Here is a 20,665-nt window from a genome sequence, read left to right as displayed (position 1 = left end):
GTACGCTTCTTTGCATGACACAAATTCAAACACAGTACTGCTTGAGTTTGAAAACGATATAAATCACAGATGCCATCTCAAGACTTTCGGAAACAAGAGGGTAATATATTTCAACGCTTTACATTTGGATGGAATTAGTGGAATTACTTGTTTACAAATGTAAGTCAGGGAAGAGGTCATTCAATGATCAGTTGACTGTGAAGCCGTCGATTTGTGGAATATATTTCTACCCTTTTGAGTAAGTATGCTTCTTCGCCTCAGTTTGAATTTGAGCTGTGACCTTTTCACTTCGTCCAAAATTAATTATTCAAAAGTGAAATAAGTTACCATGTTAGAGTTGATTTGCATTTGTTTACTGTACTTAAAAATCATAATCACATTGTTCGAAAAGTAAGCTTATTATGTTTGGAGATTTAGACAATGATTTAGAACTTCGCTATTTTCTTTTAATTAACATTGTTGACCATACATCAATGTGATGTATGGATTTGTCTTATTTAAATTTGTTAAGCCATATATACAATCAGTTTTATTTAAAACTGGATCATTGCATAATACAATTTGAGTTTTCATTGGCTTGTTAGCTGCCATACTAGTATATCATTCAGGAATTATGCCATGCTCTTCAAATATGGTAAGTTTATATTATAATTTCATTATTATAAACAATTATTGGATGAGGTCAACGTCAAGGTAAGTGTTATCAAGACCTTGATTATTTTGGATATCACAAAAACTGAATCTCATAGTTGTTTTATTAATGTCGTTGTTCCTAGCAAAAGTAAGTTAGCCTTGGTGACTTGCAATTGAACCAGAGCTATTAATCAAATACAAACAACTTGTGATGGCGTTAATGGGGGAACACTGCCTTAATTGCATTTGGTTAGCCCATGCACCTTCTGACGGTAGCATGACAAAACAACCTCACTTATCTCCCCAGCACTACGAACTGAATGACAGACAGTACATGCTGGATCAGACAAGAGTATCGGTTAGCAAGCAATGTTCAAAGGTGATGAAAAAACATCAAGCTTGGGGGAAGTCGCTGCGCAGACTTAACTGCACCACAAAGGAGTGACCCTTTGTTTATTTTGCAGGAATACATGACCAATCTCGTCTCCAAAGGGAGGGAGGGAAGGAATATTAAACGACAGTTTTACAATAAGTAATAGCTACGTTGCTTAGATGAACTCAAAATGGACTCTGAGCAGTTGTCCGAGCTTTTATATGGAGACATTTGTCTGCTGGTAAGCCAGTAGAAAAGGCTGTACTACCAAACAGCTTACCCTAGCATGTGTAACATCTTAAACATGAATAGTGCTTTAATGCTTTGCACCAATGCTATGGTTCGTTATAACATTCAGAAGGTAACAAAGCTACAATGTTTTAGGTTTAGCTACAATAAAGCTTACAGTTTGCTGACCTTTGGAATAAAACTGCTCAATAGCTCTATAGAAAGTGATGCCGCCATGAACGGCTCATTCAGAACGTACAACACGCTCCATTAAATATATTTTACTGGCGTGACAGTAAAATCTCATTTATAGATTGTTTTAAAGAAAACAACAACAAACGCATCCTCGCAACGAACACAGTTTATTTTCAACAAGCCATGTTCTTACATGAACTTGACACTGCTCTTGGAAATCATGCGTTGCACATGCAACCTACGGATTATTCACTAATCTGCTAGCAGATTAGTAGGAATCTGTAGGTTGCGCTGTTTCCCAGAATTAACTGTAGGCTTTTAGCCAATGAGAAGAGAGATGGTGACTACAGTGTATAACAAAAATGATTATTGCACTCATGCTTGTTGGATATGAAATGATTATAGTCAACTCAATGCTACATGCCTCGTTGGCTATCCATCGTCTCATATCCAACCTGCACACATGAAATAACTATCAATTATTTCCGGGCTGCATAAAAAGATTTAGTCTTTCTTGGGAATCCACTCAATTTTGGGCAATTGTGGTTATACTTTGATATGGTGTGAGCTTGTACTTTGTGGTATAAATGAAGCTAATTAAAAATATTGTTGATTGAATGATTGACAGATTGATTGAATGATTGACTGTTTGATTGATTGATTGATTGATTGATTGAGTGAGTGAGTGACTGATTGATTGAATATACCTACACTCCAGTAACAAATCTCATCTCATCAGCTAGCACAAAAAATGGCAAATGCTCCCTAATTAACTGATTGCCTACATTTTAAAGGCTTGCTTTGCAGCAGGAAATAATGCAATGAATGCATAATACAATACATCAGTTAATCTTTTGCTGATTTTGCTGACTTTCACAAATAGTGTGCTAAATCCTTACGAAAAATTCATATTTCTCGGATTTTTTTTAAAGTTTGGTTTAGGATATATTTATCAAGGTGTATTAATCTTTTTAGTTATAAGCTGAAGCAATAAGTTTCAATTACTCGCAAATTAGCAAATACATTTACAATACAGCAGCATCTCATTTACCATATCGTAACATTTAGTACAATAAAACTAAATAGCTGCAAGCCCCACATGAGCACACTTTGTGATTCTCTGTAATAGCACCCTATTCTCTAAAATACCTCATATTTTCACCTTCTCTATCGATCACTGACCTTTGAGTTGAAAATCTTAGTAGTGTCTTTCATTTTTTTTCATGATAATTCAGTTTTATCCTAATTAAAAGTATAACTTGTAAGCCACACATGTACGCACTACAGACCCATTTTAAATGATTTGTCCTAATAAGTGAAGATAGTGTACCCCTACTATTGCCCACTACCCTGCTCTATAGTTTCCACCGATGCTCATGAGAATTTGGCTGCAAAGGACATACACTTGTGTGACAGTCTACAACATCTGGGGGGGGGGGGGCTTTGCTAAGATGATTGACAGCGGTAAAACACAAAACCTTTGATTGAGCAGAGTTTGTGTGTTATTGAAAGGCACAGTAACTTGTTCATGGGATATAACATGTTTCGATTTCAGTCATAAAAGTGCCCTGCTACCAATTATAATAAGTTCTTCTAAAGTGTTAATGCAGTGCTTAATATGCGAGGCAAAAGTTTAAGTCTGTATACAAGCTCAGTGGCCCATCAGGCTGGATCTTATCCCAGTTTCTGTAGTATGAAGCGACTAGTTCAGTATTTCTACTCCCCCCTGGATGGGATGCTAGTCCATTGTTTACTTTTGAGTAAATAATGGGTACTGGTTATCCTTTTACTTTTTTGTACTTATTGCAGTGTGTACCATTACTGAGCTTAAGAACAGTGTACATTGACATGTAGTAACATCACTCATAGACAGGTGGATTCAAATAAGAATAAGACTAGCCAAGCCAAAACAAAGAAGCCATTTCTCACCTCACAGTGGAGTCCATAGGCTAGGTACAGCTCTGTAAAGTATGCGATTAATATTATTTCCCTGTCAGCCTTTATCACCATTGAACTGATTTTGTTGTTGCTTGACTGTACTTTTCAACCTTCAAGTAGGAAGGAAAAGGAAAATGTGATTGATAGAAAAGCCTTGCTCTCATGAACTACACTTGAGGACACTAACTCTATCCTTCCATACACCAGGCCCTATCCTTAACCCTTCTATGGAACCTTCAATGCAGGTTTATAAACTCATCAGTCTGGTAAACTAGAGTGGTTACAATTTCACCAATTTTTGTAGCTGCTAAAGCTTGTAATATAGTAAATGGATCGAACCATTTACTATGTTACAATTACAAGGAGTATCAGTGGTTCATATAGTGTGATCGTCCTGGTGAGGGTAGTTCTGAAAAGAACTGTTGTTGGTGACTGATGTTTTGACAACCTGAGCGGAAGTCATCTTCAGAGTCAAGTGAATAGTTTTGTCAGTCGATGATGTTAAGTCTGGTCCGTTGAACATGATTGGTCAGTTTAGCCATGATGGTATTGGCTCAAAGACTCGTGCAAAGTTTGTCATCAGTCATTGGTGGGTTTTGATCTGTCTGTTGTTAGTCAAATTGGTCCGTTTTTGATCCATCTATTGTTAGTCAAATTAAGTCGATCTGTTGGAAGTCCGTTTGTCGATTTCATTTCCGTCATGGATAAGTTGTTTGTAAGGCGCCGGTAGTTGTTGACATCTGTTAAGTGACATTTGTTCTAGGTTAGTGTACCAGCTTTCTGGAGTCAGTCATTGAAAATAGTTTGTACTGTAGGTTAAGCACTGAGCAGAGTCCCAGTCAGTGTTGTGGTTTGTCAGTTGATGATGTACAGCAATGTGATTGTTGGCATGACCATTTCTCGTGGCTCGTTTGTGTTCAACCAAACTTCTTGTAACATCCGGGGTCCCCTCAGGTCGAATTTACAATGCAAAATAAAAATCGTACAGAACGCTTTTGCAAAATGGCTTCAAAACCAAAGAAACGTAAGATCAACGGCAAAAGCTCTGTAGAAACTGAGGAGATACAATCATTTCTGAAGTGAAAGTCGTGGTAAGTTTTCTCGTTTATGCACCTTTGATTTGTTTGTATAAAATATTCCCGAGCTGATAAACTAAATTTGCTTCTCTTAGGGTATTGTGGAATTACGAATATTGTGAGGAAACTGTAATGGAAGCCAGCAAAATTTTGTCTAGAGCACACGAAGAGAAAGAAATTGCCTTAAGTAAATTGAACTCTGTTTTGCTCGGGGGAATTCTTAACGAATTATGGGGAGATGAAGTTAAATTGGTGAGGCAAGGACCAAGTAACTCGAAGGTGCATAAATGTGAAAACTTACCATGACTTCCACTTTAAAAATTATTGTATCTCAGTTTCTACGGAGCTTTCACCGTTGATCTTATGCTTGACAAATTTGACAAATTGCGGTCTAGTACCCCCGCGAGTCTTGGTTTGCCAACATGATGAGGTTACCAAGCCGATTTCAACGGTCGTTAGGTCGCGGATCAAACGACACGGAGCTCTTCCACAGTTTTATCGTTTCACTGGGGACATGAAGAGCCGCCTGGCGTCGCTCACAGGGCTGCAATTGTGTGGCTAGAGGATTGAAATGAAAGATCAACCTTTACCCTTGAATTCTGCGGTGGATTTGTGGCCGTGGGTACATTTTAGCCTGGGATTTTTGACTTCGTTCGGCAGGCTGTTCCGACTGAGGTGTTTCGCCTTGTCCTCTCTTTATAAAGGGAAAACCGGAATTCAAAAAAGTCACTTAAATCAAGTTCAATCGGTAAAATAACCACACCAGGAGCAAAGAACACACGTATAAAATAAGGTAAGCCATTTTTATTGAGAATTTTCACTTTTAACTACCTCCATGGATATCTTGTAGAAAATCCCATAGAAACCCTTATAATTCGATGCCATATTGTGTTGCTTGTGTGGTTCATAGAGAGAGCTTGGGCTGCCTATGCTTAGCCACAGCAAACTTTAGCACCTCCTCACTATTGGCTGTTTTAGGAAGCCTTATGGTAAGATTTTTTCCTCGCTGAGGCTTCAGCATACTTTCCTCCTCCATGTAATGCATTATTCCTATGTTTATGGTCACAGGTTTGTCCTTTTCATTCTTCAACTTCTTGTTATTCCTCTTAAAATGTGACATCCACTCATCTTTTTTCTTCTCGATGAAGGTATCCAGCTTTGGAACAGATTCCTTGGAAGATACAGCATCAGAAGTCCCCGAACATCCAGTACTGTTGCTATGACTTTCAATCGTTTTGCAGCCAGAAGAACAATCGTCAGAGTTCTGGGCCGTAGGATTGCCACATTTTACACAGAATTTAAAACAGGATTTAACCTCGCTACTGCAATGGCTACAAAACATTTTATTACCAAAGGCGCGATGAGTTGTCAGTTAGTCATGTGGTGAAACAACCGCCATGTTGGACGCAGAAAATCCTGGGAACGAGTCCATTCCAGGCTCTCTCTGATAATCACAGAGCAAGTACCCAGTCTTTTGATTTGTGTTCAGCGAAATTGGTTGTGTTTTGAGATATTGATTTGAGCTTTGGTAAACTGATTTTTGTTATGGGAAATTGATTTGTGTTTTGGTAAACCGATTTGCGTTTTGGTAAACTGATCTGTGTTTTGGGAAAATTGATCTGTGTTTTGGTAAACTCATTTGTGTTTTGGCAAATTGGTTTGTGTTTAGAGAAATTGTTTTGTGTTTTGATAAACTGATTTGTGCCTGACCCGTTTGGGCCAGATAAGTTTTTCATATGAAGTGAAGAGATATTGTACTCCAAACAAAAAAAACTTACAGAAAAGTAATTATAATTATGATATTTTCTGACTGCTTCTGGTTACGTTTTATTCAGTTTTGATGATTATAACAAATACTAAGTGTTCGCTGTTGTTCTCTTCATCATCCACCATCTTGACTTGTTGAGTGAATTCAAAATTAGGGGGAGGAGCTTTATGCCCTTTTATAGCACACAGCATGCACTGCTCTAAAAAAGAGAACGACAAATGTACAAATGTTTCGAGCTGTAGGTGTCATGTGGGCCTCACCAGGTTCTAATCAGATGACATTTCCAGCGACCAGGAGCGCCACATGAGTTTAAGAATAATTATTAGACTAGTATACTTCACAGACATGCTTTGCCACTCACGCGTCCAGCCATCTCTTCTGGGGGAAGAATGTAGACCAGACACAAGAGAGTGGTGGAAATCAAGCCTATACTTTTAAATTGTGCTGATAGAATTATTATGGTAAATAAAGTCTATCAATCAATGGGTATTTCCCACAAATTATGCAATTCCACCTCACCACACATACTTGGTTTCAAGAAGTCTTTAGCATTTACCGGTAAGTAACCAGAACATGAATAAAACAAGTTTTATAGGGCTTAAATGCGAACAATTAATAATAATTAATAATAATAAAACTTATAATAATAAAATTAATAATAAAACTTATTAATAATAAAATTAATAATAAAACTTATTACTGGATTGAGAGTTTTTTCAGTATGAAAACAATATATTAATTATGATTTACAACTGTACATTATTTTTAATCAGAATGTTATGTCTCTGTAACATAATTATCCCCACTGCAACAAAGGTTAACCTGATTTTTTGCATGCATATAATAGGCTATCAAAATTTTGATATAATACCCCTTGCAATAAATCAGAAGTTCCCATACTGGCAACTTCACAGAATTCCTTGGACCAAATTAAACAAAACTCAGAGGTGTAAAAATGTTGCGGAAAGGACATTTGTGAGAACAGCTGCAGCTTACAAAGGGTTGTGGGATACCAGCCAAGCTGAAATTCCCAATGGAGATTTTTCTTCCAAATTATGTACATTCTGTCTTCAATTCTTTTGTTTTCTTTCAGCTTTTTAACTGATTGCAAAAGTAATAATAAAATGTCCTCTCTGCAACATATATTTATGTCAATTGCCCCTGCAGGGTTTTGGCCCAGAGGCCAAAACCCAAGGAGGCACCCTAGGATTCCCCACATGTATACATACAAGGAATTTCAAAAAAGTAAGAAATGTGTTGGTAGTATGTGAAGCGTTCCCGATTTGATGAAACTACTGTAGTTATTAATGTCTCTAACTTACCTCATATTCAATCCAATCTCTTGTAGGCTGTGATTTCCTCTCTCCACAACAGTGTTTGCAGATTGCTTTTTTCAGCTTCACCAACACCTAGCAGCAAAAATAACGTTTTGATTAACGTAATACCAGCACCTGAGCTTGCAGGATGACTGAGGCAAGAAAAAAAGAAACTGTCACCCACAACAATTTTTGTTTCAATCCACAAATTCCTTCACAGTGCTGTAAACACAGCTAATGATACAATAAACTTAATGATAGTATTAATTTAAGTGGCCAGCTTTAACATGTTAAGAGGGATATTTATAGCTTGTCTTCTGAGTGTTGTCCTCTGTAGAGTCCTTACTATCAGGTAGATGCACAATCTGATTGGCTACACAGTGGTCATGTAAGAAATATTGATGACCCATTGATAGATGGTCCCACTGGTTGCTAAATTTTCAGAAGTGGTTTCAACCTGTGTTTTAATGAAATTTCTGAAAAGTACTTATTTTGTTTCATAGATCTGTCAGTGGGTTTGCTTCAACAATATGGTGACTTGCATCTAGTTTGACCTTGCTAGTTAGCTTGGTGTTTGCCGCCTCATGGCTTGCCAGTTATCAGCTGATAGAAATCTTGAGCTTGCAGTCCAAATTGTAGGAAAACCAATCAGATACTCAAGAGTTCTAATAAAACAAACTTAGTGTCTGCTTATTTTTCGATAAAGGCAAGGAATTTTTTTCACGATAATGAATCTAAGATGACGGACCAAGGTGTACATGATGCCACTTGAGTACAAATTACATAAAGTCATAACCTACACAATACCAACATTGAAAATAGCTGTTTTTGGTTGTAGTTATACACACCGCACAACTTTATAAACAACAATAGGGAGGATGCAAAACTACATCGATGCAAAACTACATCTATGCAAAATTAAAATGTGATTTTCCAGAGAAGTAATATTACAGGCTTCAAAGCTACAGTTATGAAAACATTTCAATATCTCACTCTTTCATTCTATTTCCCTATGACGACCGTGATTCACTGCTTTTCCCCTTACTTCTGGTCCCACTTCCAAACCAGGTGACTGCTTGGAAGTTACATATTTACCGGAGAAGACTTAGAGGGCGATTATATTTCGCTGGTTTTCATTTCATCACACTCATGACCGCCATTTTGATAGTTGAGGTAGTTGCACCCAGTGTCACTCGGTCATTGATAGCGGATCCATCCTGCGCGCAGAGGGCGCCCAAGCGGAGCCTCGGTATTGCATTGCGCATACCTACTGCGCATAATTTCACGCGTGATTAGCGCGCGCGTATTAAAAATGGCGGCTTTTTCTTTACAGCTGGACCTCGCCATAGAGGTAAATCGTCATTTTCTCGCAAACGAGTATGGTGACCTATCATTTTTTTTCTGTTGTTTTGAATCGAGTAATAAATTACTCTGTATAAAATAAATATGGACCAATTCTCAGTGTAGAACAAAAAGCAATCGTTGGAAACGTAAATTAAAGTTTCACAAAAATCTCAGTGCAGGTTCTATTTCAGCGGAATGGCCTTAAGTAATTTGGTAACCCTGATATATTGCGTACGTGATTATTTCTAATATACAGATTTAGCCAGGCCTAAAAGCGGAGCTCCTAATTACAATAATTAACCATAAATGAAAAGAGGATTTTTTCCCCCTGGATCAGAAACTCAAAAAATGATCAATTGTGAGCATGTGATTGCTGAGTGTGTGATTTCACAATTTTTCTTCGTAGTTACATTTTAAAGTGCCACTGAAACGAAATTTTCGTATGTGAGATTTTTGCTTAGTAATAAAGTTTCAACCTTACTTGGAAACACTGCGGACTTTTTTTTTCGCATACGGTAAGCGAAAACTGCTTTTTCAGCCGTTCGAAGTTGGCTGGTTAAGCCCAAAATTGGCGGCCATCTTGGCGCGGCCAAAACAGCCTAGTGACGTCACTGGTTGTATTACTCTCATGCTGCGCTGAAAATTTATAGTGATTATGGGAGAAGAGAATACTGTTCGAAGCCCCCCCAAAAAACATCTTAAGGACATCTCAGAGCTGTAAAGCAGAAAATCACAGTAGCCTTAGGCAAGAAGAGGTGGAGAGTCGATCCTGGGGCTTTTCAGTCTATTTAATTGGATATTTGCAGGATATTTTATGTAAGCAAGCAAACGAGTGGGAGTTCTTAGATCGCAAAATGATCGGGACTCTTGGTGAAATGGCCACCACTCAATTAAACAATACCTACACTCATAAAGTAAAAAAGACATGAAAACAAGAGAAAGCGGCTTTTGAAATTATTATCCGGACTGCTGCTGCACGAATCGCAGCAACAACGCTTCGAGTTTCGAGTCGCTTCGCTTCGAGGAAACCGGACGCTTTGTGAGTTTCACCGCGGACGAGATTGTGCTACAGTGACCTTTAGTCCAGTTGCATCTGTTACATCCTACAAGTTATCAAATCAGCAACAATTTAAGAAACCCTCTTCTTTTATGTGAGGGAGCGAATTTAAACTATAAAGGTAAACTAAGCTGCCATGACCCTACAGGTATGTTTTCAGGAAACGAGAGAAAGCGTGACAATGTCGACGGCGAAAGGTGATATATGCAAATTAATTCAAATTCTGTTTAATAAACCTTCGAAAGGAGTGTAAACTAGTGACGTTTTAACGAATTGCTTTGAATTTGGATACCATTAAATGAAGATCATAGACATAAGTATGTGCTAAAGAACTCAAAGTAATCCATCGACCGTGAAATATTGCAATTGGGAGATACGTGTAAAAGAGAAGCGAAATTCGCGCTTTGTTTACACTGATACGTATGCGACGATAAAGCAAACCCTGCTGCGGATCACAATTTTCAAAGACACATTTTGTCTACCACAAGAACTCTCACTTATTAGTATCATAAAAAGATGCCCTCTGTGTACAAAGAAGTACTCGACTCAAAGCTTGTGGACCGTTAATAACTTCGTGATTATGCGGATGGCTGATGCGCTTACGGCTTTTACTGCAGTAAAGTTGCCGAGGATATATTCGAACCTTGTGTAATAGAACTTAGATAAACGTGAGAATCCAAATTTCAGAACCAGGCTGAAAACAGACGACTAAATATCGTGTTTAGGCTTTAGGACGTGATATAAAAGTTGCCACACTCGTCTTCGAAATCTCCAATCGAGTACTCAAAATGTTCGAAAAGTAACTGAGCTGTTCTAATCTGTAGCATTTATTTTGGTGAATCTACACTCTTTGGCGCCCTCCAACGTTCATGATATGTATTTCCTGTCAAGACTGGACAGAAATTACAAGGTAGAAAACTAGCAGGTATCGACAATATGAAAAATAGACTTGAATAAATCAAGTGAAAACAAGAGAGAATCTATAGCGCTTCTTGCGTGAATACAACCAGTGACGTCACAAGGTCCTTAAATTCGGTTCCAGAGCCCGGACACAGTTTTGCTCCAAAAAGTCGATTTCAGCAGCTAAAAAAAGCACTTTCCGTTAGGACTTGACAGAAATAAAGTTCACCATTATTTTAAGCACGTTTGAAACTACAAATTAGGGTAATAAAAGAGAGTGCGAAAATTTCGTTTCAGTGGCACTTTAACAAACCATACCAAACGAGTGTACCCAAGATTGCAGAAATTACGTACGCAATATATCAGGGATGATTATGCAAGGAATATGTCGGGAGAAAAGTCAACAACGCGTCAGGGTTTAATTTCCGCCGAAATTTTGCCTTTGCATGTTCTCCGTCCCTCTCCCCCGCGATCCAATCAAAAACCCAGTACCTGGTCAGCGGTCAACTTAAAAAGAGACGCGCGATCTCTCTTGACCTGAGCCCGCGATTTGGAACGTGATACTGGTCAGTGGATACCTTGTTTTGATAGATGTCAATTAATCAGAACATGGATGTCCAATATCAAAGATGTACCTATGGTAATGGTGCTACTCTCTTATTTTTCAAGGAATGGGGCTTACCGGACGGACGGACGGTCACGTGACAACCCAGATTTTTGAGATCGATGGGTTACCAAATTTTCTAAGGTATGGGGCTCCCAGGAGCTCCGCTACAGTCTTGGGTACACTCATTTGGTATGGTTTGTTAAAATGTAACCAGAAAAAAGTAGTGAAATCACACACTATACAATCACATGCTAACAATTCATCATTTTTCGAGTTTCTGATCCAGGGGAAAAAATTCCTCTTTTCATTCATGGTTAATTATTGTAATCAGGAGCTCCGCTTTTAGGCTTGGCTAAATATATATTACTTGAGTGAAAAGAACACTTCCCAGGTTAAATTCCGAGCAGTTATGTGTTGCAGGTTGAAAAATCGACGTTTAAGTCCGAGTGAGTCTACTTAGCACTTCGGTTAGCCTGAATAGCACTCCGGTTAGCCTAACTTAGCTTAGGTTGCTTGCGGTTAGTCTTTATACTGGGGTTTATTCGACTTCAACTCAAATAAACAAGTCGTTTCAACCTGCAACCTGCAACATATACCTGCCGTTAAATTCCGAACTGATTTTTTTTCTAACGTATTTTTTGTTAACCCCAAACGTTTTGGCGCAAGTATTATAATTTCATTTCGAATAAAATACCATAATCTGATTTTCAATAGTAGTCCAACAGTGCAGGCAAGCACTGGCACAGAGCAATTACTTTCCTCAGTTTATTAGTCCCATGAGCTTAATATTTACGCCTGAAGACTGTGAAAGGAACGAAATAACCAGGAGCCCAAAGATCAAAGGAAGGCTATAATAATTTCTGTGATTGGACACAGTCCTACGCACTAAATCAACTCGCGTTAAATTCTGATTTAGAAGAGGGTTCTTTTTTCCAGCTGGAAACTGATGAACAACACCGTAACAACACACGCATTGTACTCAACGCGTATGCATATGCCAGCACGCGTCCTTAATAGGTCATATTCGTATTCTCGGTATTGGACTGGAACTAGCTTTAAAAACAGATTAATGTCATTTGCATTTGAAAAGATTACCCATATTACTCTCAGTTGCAAGTTTCTTCCAGTCCATGCGACTGAAAGATAAATACCTCTTACAAACCGAGTTTGAGGTCCGTACTGTAAGTTACGGACCGAGTTTCTTTCCCTTCGATTTATGGCCCAAGCGCGAAGCGCGCGGGTCATAAATCGAAGGGGTAAAAACGAGGATCCGTAACTTACGGTACGGACCGAGAAGACGAGGTTAGTAAGATATTTATTATCTCTCTACTGTGTACCTGACGGGTTCGGAAACGATTTCTATTCACGCGGACTCGGAAAGGCTTCAAATTTCTGACGCATCTCGAAAGCAAAACGAGTCAGTTTGAAATTGTTTTTAAGTCGTTAGCACGCTTGATTACACAATTAAGAGTATAGGAAAGTTTTAAACTTTCACTTGCTATAAAAGTTAAGAACACTTGGCGCTAAATACGAACAGTTCGACAACAAAACCAACTTTAAATTTTAGCGGGCTGTACAGGAGAGTACGGCCCGCTAAATTGACCAATCACAGCGCGCGTACTAACTGAGAGATATAATAATGTAAGTTACTGTGCAAGACGTCTCTGACCTGGTGAAGGCAGCACAGTACCGAAAGGTCTGTTTTGTTTTCACTTTCATAGCTTTAAAATTCGTTAAAAACTCAATACTGGGAGAATATTTTGATGCTTTTTAAGGATCTCACTGCACTCGGTCAGCCCTGTCAAGTTCTTTGGCTCTCAATAGGGACCTCGCGCTTGGTTGATAACAACATTTTTACAAGCCTTGAGGCATTGTATGGTTTCTTCTCGCATGATGGGCTTCTTCTTGCTCAGAAAAAAAGTTGCGGAAAGAAATGGTAAAGATGGCGCTTTTCTTATTCAAAACGTGGACAGGGGATAAGAAGAAAAAATTTTCAACAGAAAGACCATGCGGATGCAGAGGGATTTTCTGCTCTCGTTTTACGCAGAGGCAAAAATCCTTACCCTCTCAGCCCCTTCTGTACATTTTCACCGGAAAGAGACTACTATTATATAAGTACTATTACGTTATAATCTAGATAAATAAAGGCTTTATTTGTATTATTTATTTGTATTATTTAAATACAGTATGGCTTGAAATAAGCTTTTTTAAATACTGTCTGGAAGTATGGCTTAGTTGGTACCCTGATTGGGAGTGCACATATTGAGGAGATTCGTTTCTAAACATCGTCACTGCCCTTCAGTCCTGTTAAGACAAGTTGTTCTTTTTCCCTTATCTGGTTCCAATTAACTGTTCTTGTTGACATGACAGGTGCATGCAGGAGTATTTTCTGCGTAAATCTTTAATTGTATTCTAAATGGTTTTGTTGACAAAGGAGAAAGCGTAATAAATTCCACAGCATTAGATGCACCAGAGAAACACAAGTGGAGTTGGTTTCACAGCTGAGGATGTACCAAGGGTGGCGCAATGACTGGGCATGATCCAAGGGTCGGCTTTCCGTGCTGAGTAGCATTACTGCCATGAACCAGGATTGTCACACCAAGGTGTCAACTCCACATCGCAGTCCAATTTCACATTAATGATCGAGCAAGGTGCACCATTAATCACAACATTGGTCCGTTTTTCTACGCTGTACTTCAATGTTGTTAACCCAGTTTCTCTATCCCTCTGGAATGATTTCTGCAAGAAGAATACACAAGTTAATTAACAATTATTTCCGAAGGTGAAGTGAACATTCATTTGGTGAATATATGTACCGAGAATAAGTCGAGGTAAATACTCAATTGTATACTTGTATGCAGCCGCAGTAAGCAATTGTAAATCGAATTTAATTGCACCATGCCCAGGCTGTGTAGTTTCTTATACTGCAAAGAAAAAGAAGCTAGTCGTAACCTTCTGGGCTTAAAATTCTTGGTATTCCGTAAGGCATTACGTTTGAAATTTCAATGTAGTCTATTTTGATTATTTAAAGTAGATCTTTTTGAGAATGCATTTCATGCAAAACATATACATGGGGTTAAGTACATTTTGAATCCCTGTCACTGTTACATGCCTGGGGTGGTGGTGGTGGTGGTGGGGGGGGGGGGGGGGTGGGTAGCTCTATGTAACTGATAAGTCGCTCATACTTACTGTATGGAAAAGGAAAGTACTTATTATTGACAAATATTTCTAAATTTTACTTTACACTATGATAAGATTTTACCTAGAATTTCCAGGTAAAATCTACACACAGTGTTCAGTAAAATTCAGATAGAATAACCATGTATCTACATGTAAGTTGACAAGTAAGTAACACATGTACGATACTTGGTTAGCCTGTAAAATTAACAAAAAAGAAAGTTTCTATAGTGGAGGTTGAACATATGCTTTGGTACCAGTTATGGTGTTCACCCCCAAAAGTCCATATTTGAGGGTCCAACACAGGTTTAGCAGCATGCAGGATGAGAGTAAAAATGAAGGCGGGATGAGGGATGGCAGAAAATTGTAATGGCGGGATGTAGGATAGAAATAGCATGGCGAGACCGCAATATACACCGTTTCGTAGGCAGGATAAGGGAACTGAAGGGGAAAGGTGGGATCACAATTTAACTCAAGTTATGAGTCACACTGCAACCTCAGAGACATTAAAAAGTATTTATTTTCGTTATAAACGGGCTTAATTAATGATCCCCAAAAACTGTGCCTTAATTTTCTGGTGTTACGTGGTTAACACGTCAGTCGTGTGACACGAGTTGATAATAACCTTGGTTGCTGACGGTTACTTTCATCTTGATGATGACGGTGATGATGATGATAACTTTGATTACTAAAGAAAAAAATTTCATACAAACATGGGCCAGAGACTAACGACAAAGATTGAATTCCCATCACCTCCTTGTGGTGCAACCTGTCGGTCACCTGAATTAACGTAAGTGTGTATCTTTTCAGCATTAAAATTAAATAGCAACCTAACCCAAAAAACATGTTCAGAAAAAGAGTGACTACTCAGTTCAATCCTCTGTAAGTGGAGTTTTTGTGTTTCACTTATAAACACACCAAGGAACAACCATTTGTTTAATCCGCCTAAATAAGCCTTAAAATTGTCCGTCAGTTGAAATAAGTGGTGAAATAGAGCAACTTGGGTTTAACCAGGGGGGATTGGGATGAAAATGTTCATTTGTCAGGATGGCGGGATGAAATGAAAAATAGTGGCGGGATGCAGGATTTGGGAAGTCTATTTTGGACACTCATATTTTAACATAGTTGCCAATACTTACAATATCAAGGCATTAACCTACAACACATCTAAGTTCATTTAGAAGCTAAGGGAAACAAAAATACAGTTTAATTAATAGTGTAATATAATAGTCTAATTAACGTTGCCAATAAACGGCTCACCTTTTTCTGGTCATAAAATCTTGCATAGTCTCTCTTTCTCTTCTTAGGGTCATGCTCATGCTTAAAAGTGTCATAACCAGTTGTTATGTGCTGTTTGCTATGTCGATAAATCTAGATTAAAAAAAATATTAAGAGAGTGCAACTTAAGAGTGTGTTTAGAGCTAGGGAAGGTAAGTAAATGGTGACCTCAAAAGCCAGTTACACATTGAAGCTCTCCATGGATTAACGTGCTTTTACACTAAGTACAGTAGCATGATTCTTTTAGCTTTTGACCTTTGCTTGTAAACCTTGGTGCAAGACATTTGACTAGTGAATGAACATAAGGTATCTTTCGTTTCAACTCAAGTTACAGTTCGGATGTTAAACATTATTCTGGATGCTTTAAATCATTATGCCTTACTATTTGTATTCACAAAACATGTCTGTCATGTTTATTATGATAGCCCGCTTAATACAGACACCTGGATTATATACTTAATAGACACTTGTGGGTGATCCTTTGGTGTCCATATTAACCAGGTTCCATTATACCATTCTTAAACCTCTTAAACGCTGTTGTTAAGGTTTACTTACTGACATTCCAGCTTCTTTCATTCTTTGAAACAGCTCATCATCTTCTCGTCCCCAGCCCCAAAACATGTTTGAGAGTCCATTAACCTAAAAATAAAGTAGACTGAATAAGGAACACAAACTATACATTCACGTATTGCAGGTGGTGCTTGGATCAACCTATCCAGCCCACTCACCTAATTCTTAACTGGTTCAATAGATTATAATAACTAGTGAACAAAGATCAATATGATCTTCAATATCCGTAACAGACCTAATATGAAACTTGAAAATTATGACAGGTGCCAATCAAGTGTCATTAAACCAAAACCAGAGTTATCACTCAGGTCAATCACAAACTTAGGACATAGGCAGTCTTATGTAATAAACCTATCAAAACAGGGAGCAAATTCATGTACGTTAAGCCGATATGAAGCAAGGTAAAATGTGTGCAAGTGGGCAATGATTGGTTTTGGTTTTAGTGATGATTGGATGAGAAAGTGGTGCAAGATTTAAACATGGTAAAGCAAAACCAAAGCAAATGTGAATTACTTTTTTTCTTCTCAAGTGAAAACCACAATATTTTAGTTTGCTGAACTAGCTAGCTAGTTAGTTAGTTTGTTTGTTTGAATCAATTAATCTAATAAACCACTTAAAATTCAGAGATGCCCAACCAAACTTAATCAAGACTCGTCCACACAACTTTTGTCATGTGTCACACCCATTTATGGTTTGCAAAAGAAAGGAAATTTATATAATACTATACATCATGCTTTATCAGGTATCAGGGTGAAAGGAGCTCAAAGTAGCATGACACTTTATTTAAATTATCAGGTGGAGCATAGATTCAAAGTGACTCCAAAAACCACCCTACAACTGGATTTACTTTGACTTACCTTTTCAAACTGGGCCATGGACATAATCAGAATTCCACCTACAAATGTGGGATAGTGATATTTTGGATGCAGGAAAGGTGCAGACACATGAAAGGGTCCCTTTTTAGGGAACCCATAATACAAGTCTTTGTTGAGTGGAAGAAGATCCACATCATGCATTGCTATATAGTCACAATTATTGTTTCTGGCCTCCAAGAATCCAACATTTAAAAGAGAGGCTCTATTAAACCTGGAACAGAGAAGAGAAATTGTCAATGCTCAACACTCCATAAAGGTTTTGATTAATTAATGGCCTCCATTTAAAGTAGTGAATCACAATGGAAGAACTGTGGGAGGCTGAGATGTCAATATTGTCAGAATGTGAATGTGGAATTTTGTACCTCCTCCTATTGTACTGTAGTCCATACATTTTGTTTGGGCAGTTGGAGTGAAAGCTGTAACGCAATGCTGTCACATATTTCTACAAGTGACCTGATCACATGCTCTGAGAAATGTACTTTCCTGCTCCATGTGCTCCACGATTAATAGTAGTTGTTTAGTTTTCTATGAGTTTCTAAACAATTATTATTGGATGACGTTTTTGTGATATCCAGAATAATCAAGGTCGAGGTAGGGGTTATCAGCCTCAGCCTTCGGCTTCGTCTGATAACCCTTACAGAGACCTTGATTATTCTGGATATCACAAAAACCTGAATCTAATAATTGTTTTATTATACATTGAATGAAGGAAATGGAAGTCATGTTTTGCTTCTTCATTAATGGCAAACAACACAAAGTGTGCGAACTTGACATGATTACCCGTGACCTTGAGCATCCTTGACATGATTGTATAATCTGCAGAGATGAAGTCACAGGTGCTGATTTCGAAAATTCACTGTATGCTTTTGGTCAATCAGAAAAGAGATAGTGAGTTCAATGTATAATAATACAATAATTTGTTCTTCTTGTCTCAACTGAACCACATAACATGGTGTCAGAAAACAGATGTAAACAAACATTGTAAAAAATAAGTCAGAAGCTTAGTCGAGTGACAAGAGTAAGGTAATCAAGTAAATTTAACTACTACACCTAGAGTCCACCTCACTAACCATTTGGCAACAAAACCTCCCAAGGATTAGAAAAAATATTTGTTATCAGAAACTACTTCAAACACTTACCTATGCTTGTCAACTTGATTGACAATAAATATTTTATGTCGCACTTTTTTAGCATTTAAAAAACTGTGCATGTGGGGAGCAAACTCAAGCAGCTCCTCAAATCTGTCTCTGTAAGGAACAACTATTCCAAGTTGATGAGGCCCCCACTCATCCTCAGAATGTTGATCGTCGTGATTAGCTCTTTCAGAATTAATGTCTTTAGAATGCTTGTCTTCCTGAGTAGTTCTTTCTGAAATGAGGATTTTGACCCTTTAAGAACTGAGCACTGTGAACAGTTTCCACAGGTGACCATTTTTTAATGTTAGTTCTGGTTCTAGTGAGAAGTTCCAATTTTTTCATGAATGTGCTGTTCCAGAAAATATCTATACTACCCAGAGAAGGGATTGGAATTTCCTGGGGGTGGGGGGTTCTCTAGGACCAAAGCATTTAAAGAAATGTGACAAGCTTAATTGGAATTTCCAGAGGGGTGGGGGGTCTTGAAAAAAATCCCTTTTGTGAGGGAGGCATGGATATTCTCTGGAACTACACAATGTTAAACAAATTAGTTATGACCTTTAAACATTCAAGCAGTGCAAAGCAAAGTAGACTCATTAAATTGTTTCACTTTTGAAGTGTACAGTCAAAGCTCTCTAAGTGGACACTCTCATAAGTGGCCAGACAGCTCTAGTTACTACCACCTTCACAAAATCCTGTTTGAACTCTCATGCAAACTTTGTATTTACATTGTAAGCAGACATTCCCGTAAGTAGCTGCAGAAACTTTGAGGGCTTATGATTTTGACTTTTCCTTTGTTATTAAGTTCCTGTAAGTGGACACCCAAAAGGAATTGGACCTGAAAATGTCCTCCTGTATACCTAATAGTTATAATGCAATGCTGGTATCTCATGGAATATTCCATGGTACATGTATGTCACGAGAAAGCGTTCCATAACTACATGTATTTTATACCTTCTGTCCTTGCCATAGAAAGTGGCCAACCCACTCAATGCAACGTACGTACAGCACACAATGGGAAGGCTGGGTGTAATACCATCGAATATGACAAAGGCTTTCCTGTATTCTTTAAGCCTGTTTTTTCTATGGCATGGCATTAAGTACAGTAACCATAAACAGTTATCAAACTTATTGCGGCACTGCTGTGCTTTTCTGCATTCCCAATGTTTATTGTGAGCTAGACAAGCACCCATAAGTGGCCATCTATCCCTTACACCTCTAGTGGCAGCTTGCAAGAACCATTCTTTTAAGTGGCCACCCTCAGTCGCAGACAACCTCACGTCCAGGGGGCATCCACTTACGAGAGTTGTATACATCAGCTTGACTGTATAAATTTCTTAATAATTATGTTTAAACTTAAGCTTACATCTATTTCAGGATGAAACTTATTCATACACTTTCAGTTTATGAGTCACACAATTTAAACTTAATCACACTTGAAATGTATTTTCAGTCTACAGAATGAAACTAAATTCATTGTGGGGGACATGAGGCGTTAAACAAACAAGGTTAAATTTAGCTTAGAACTGAATGGACACGTCACCATACATATGATTTCAGTGCGACAATTAAGTAGTTTAATTGATAATCTAAGCTTACCCTTTACAGTCGGTTCGACAGTATTTTCCTCCATTCTTTTACGTTTCTCTGAAAATATTTTGTTACTCTCTTCTAAATGTGGAAAGTCGTGTTCATGTGCGGTATGAATACTTGAAGACAGCTTGGTCCTCCCGAAATATTGGCCACAGTCACATTCGCGTTCGTTCAGATATTTCATAGATATCCATAACGTCCCGGCAACAGCAAATGTTAGATAGAAGAGCATTCCAAAGATTACTCCACGAGGTACAACAGCCATTGGAATATCTTCAAAAGTTTATTTGGACATCGAAAAATTGCGTTAAAGGAACCCAGTAAGGAATTTTTCTTCTCTTTCACGATTTGCGAAACCTCCAAAGAGAATCCTCGAACACTGCATGTCTTTCATAACTAACCTCTTCTGGTGGAATTTAATTTAGACTACACCAATTGAAGATACCTCTTTTTTCGATAATTTCCCATACTTTCCATAGTAGTATAGCTCAGTCAATGGTAAATGTTTTATGACAAAACGACGGCAACCCGTTCTACAAAGTCTTCTTCTTTGATATTGTTCTGAGCCCGCAGATTATGAGCGGACGTCACTAGTATTCTAGGG

The 20,665-nt window shown here is 38.1% G+C and overlaps 2 protein-coding genes across 3 annotated transcripts in view; both read right to left on the bottom strand.

The window, feature by feature from the left end:
• LOC145478468 (uncharacterized) overlaps positions 1-8,954 on the bottom strand; it is a 31,504-nt gene extending 22,550 nt beyond the window's left edge. The window contains exons 1-3 of one of the 2 annotated variants that reach the window (XM_081456509.1): positions 8,573-8,954; positions 7,534-7,620; positions 3,359-3,477 (exon numbers count right to left, since the gene is read on the bottom strand). In XM_081456509.1, the coding sequence (XP_081312635.1) occupies positions 3,359-3,439 (81 nt within the window). In that variant the 5' untranslated portion in view covers positions 3,440-3,477; positions 7,534-7,620; positions 8,573-8,954. The remainder of the gene's footprint in view (positions 1-3,358; positions 3,478-7,533; positions 7,621-8,572) is intronic. The other variant, XM_081456511.1, reaches the window with a different exon arrangement.
• A 3,227-nt stretch (positions 8,955-12,181) lies between these two features.
• LOC145478449 (beta-1,4-galactosyltransferase 7-like) lies at positions 12,182-20,614 on the bottom strand. The gene is made up of 6 exons (XM_081456478.1): positions 20,068-20,614; positions 18,475-18,703; positions 17,318-17,546; positions 16,446-16,529; positions 15,873-15,983; positions 12,182-14,174 (listed from the first exon to the last, which is right to left on the bottom strand). The coding sequence occupies exons 1-6, from the start codon at positions 20,324-20,326 to the stop codon at positions 14,007-14,009; spliced, it is 1,080 nt and encodes a 359-aa protein (XP_081312604.1). The 5' UTR covers positions 20,327-20,614; the 3' UTR covers positions 12,182-14,006.
• Positions 20,615-20,665: the final 51 nt, after the last annotated feature.

The sequence above is a fragment of the Orbicella franksi genome, chromosome 2 (assembly GCF_964199315.1).
Source record: "Orbicella franksi chromosome 2, jaOrbFran1.1, whole genome shotgun sequence".
NCBI lineage: Eukaryota > Metazoa > Cnidaria > Anthozoa > Scleractinia > Merulinidae > Orbicella > Orbicella franksi.
The sequence above is the reverse complement of the archived record's forward strand: the minus strand, read 5'-3'. Positions and strand labels throughout refer to the sequence as shown.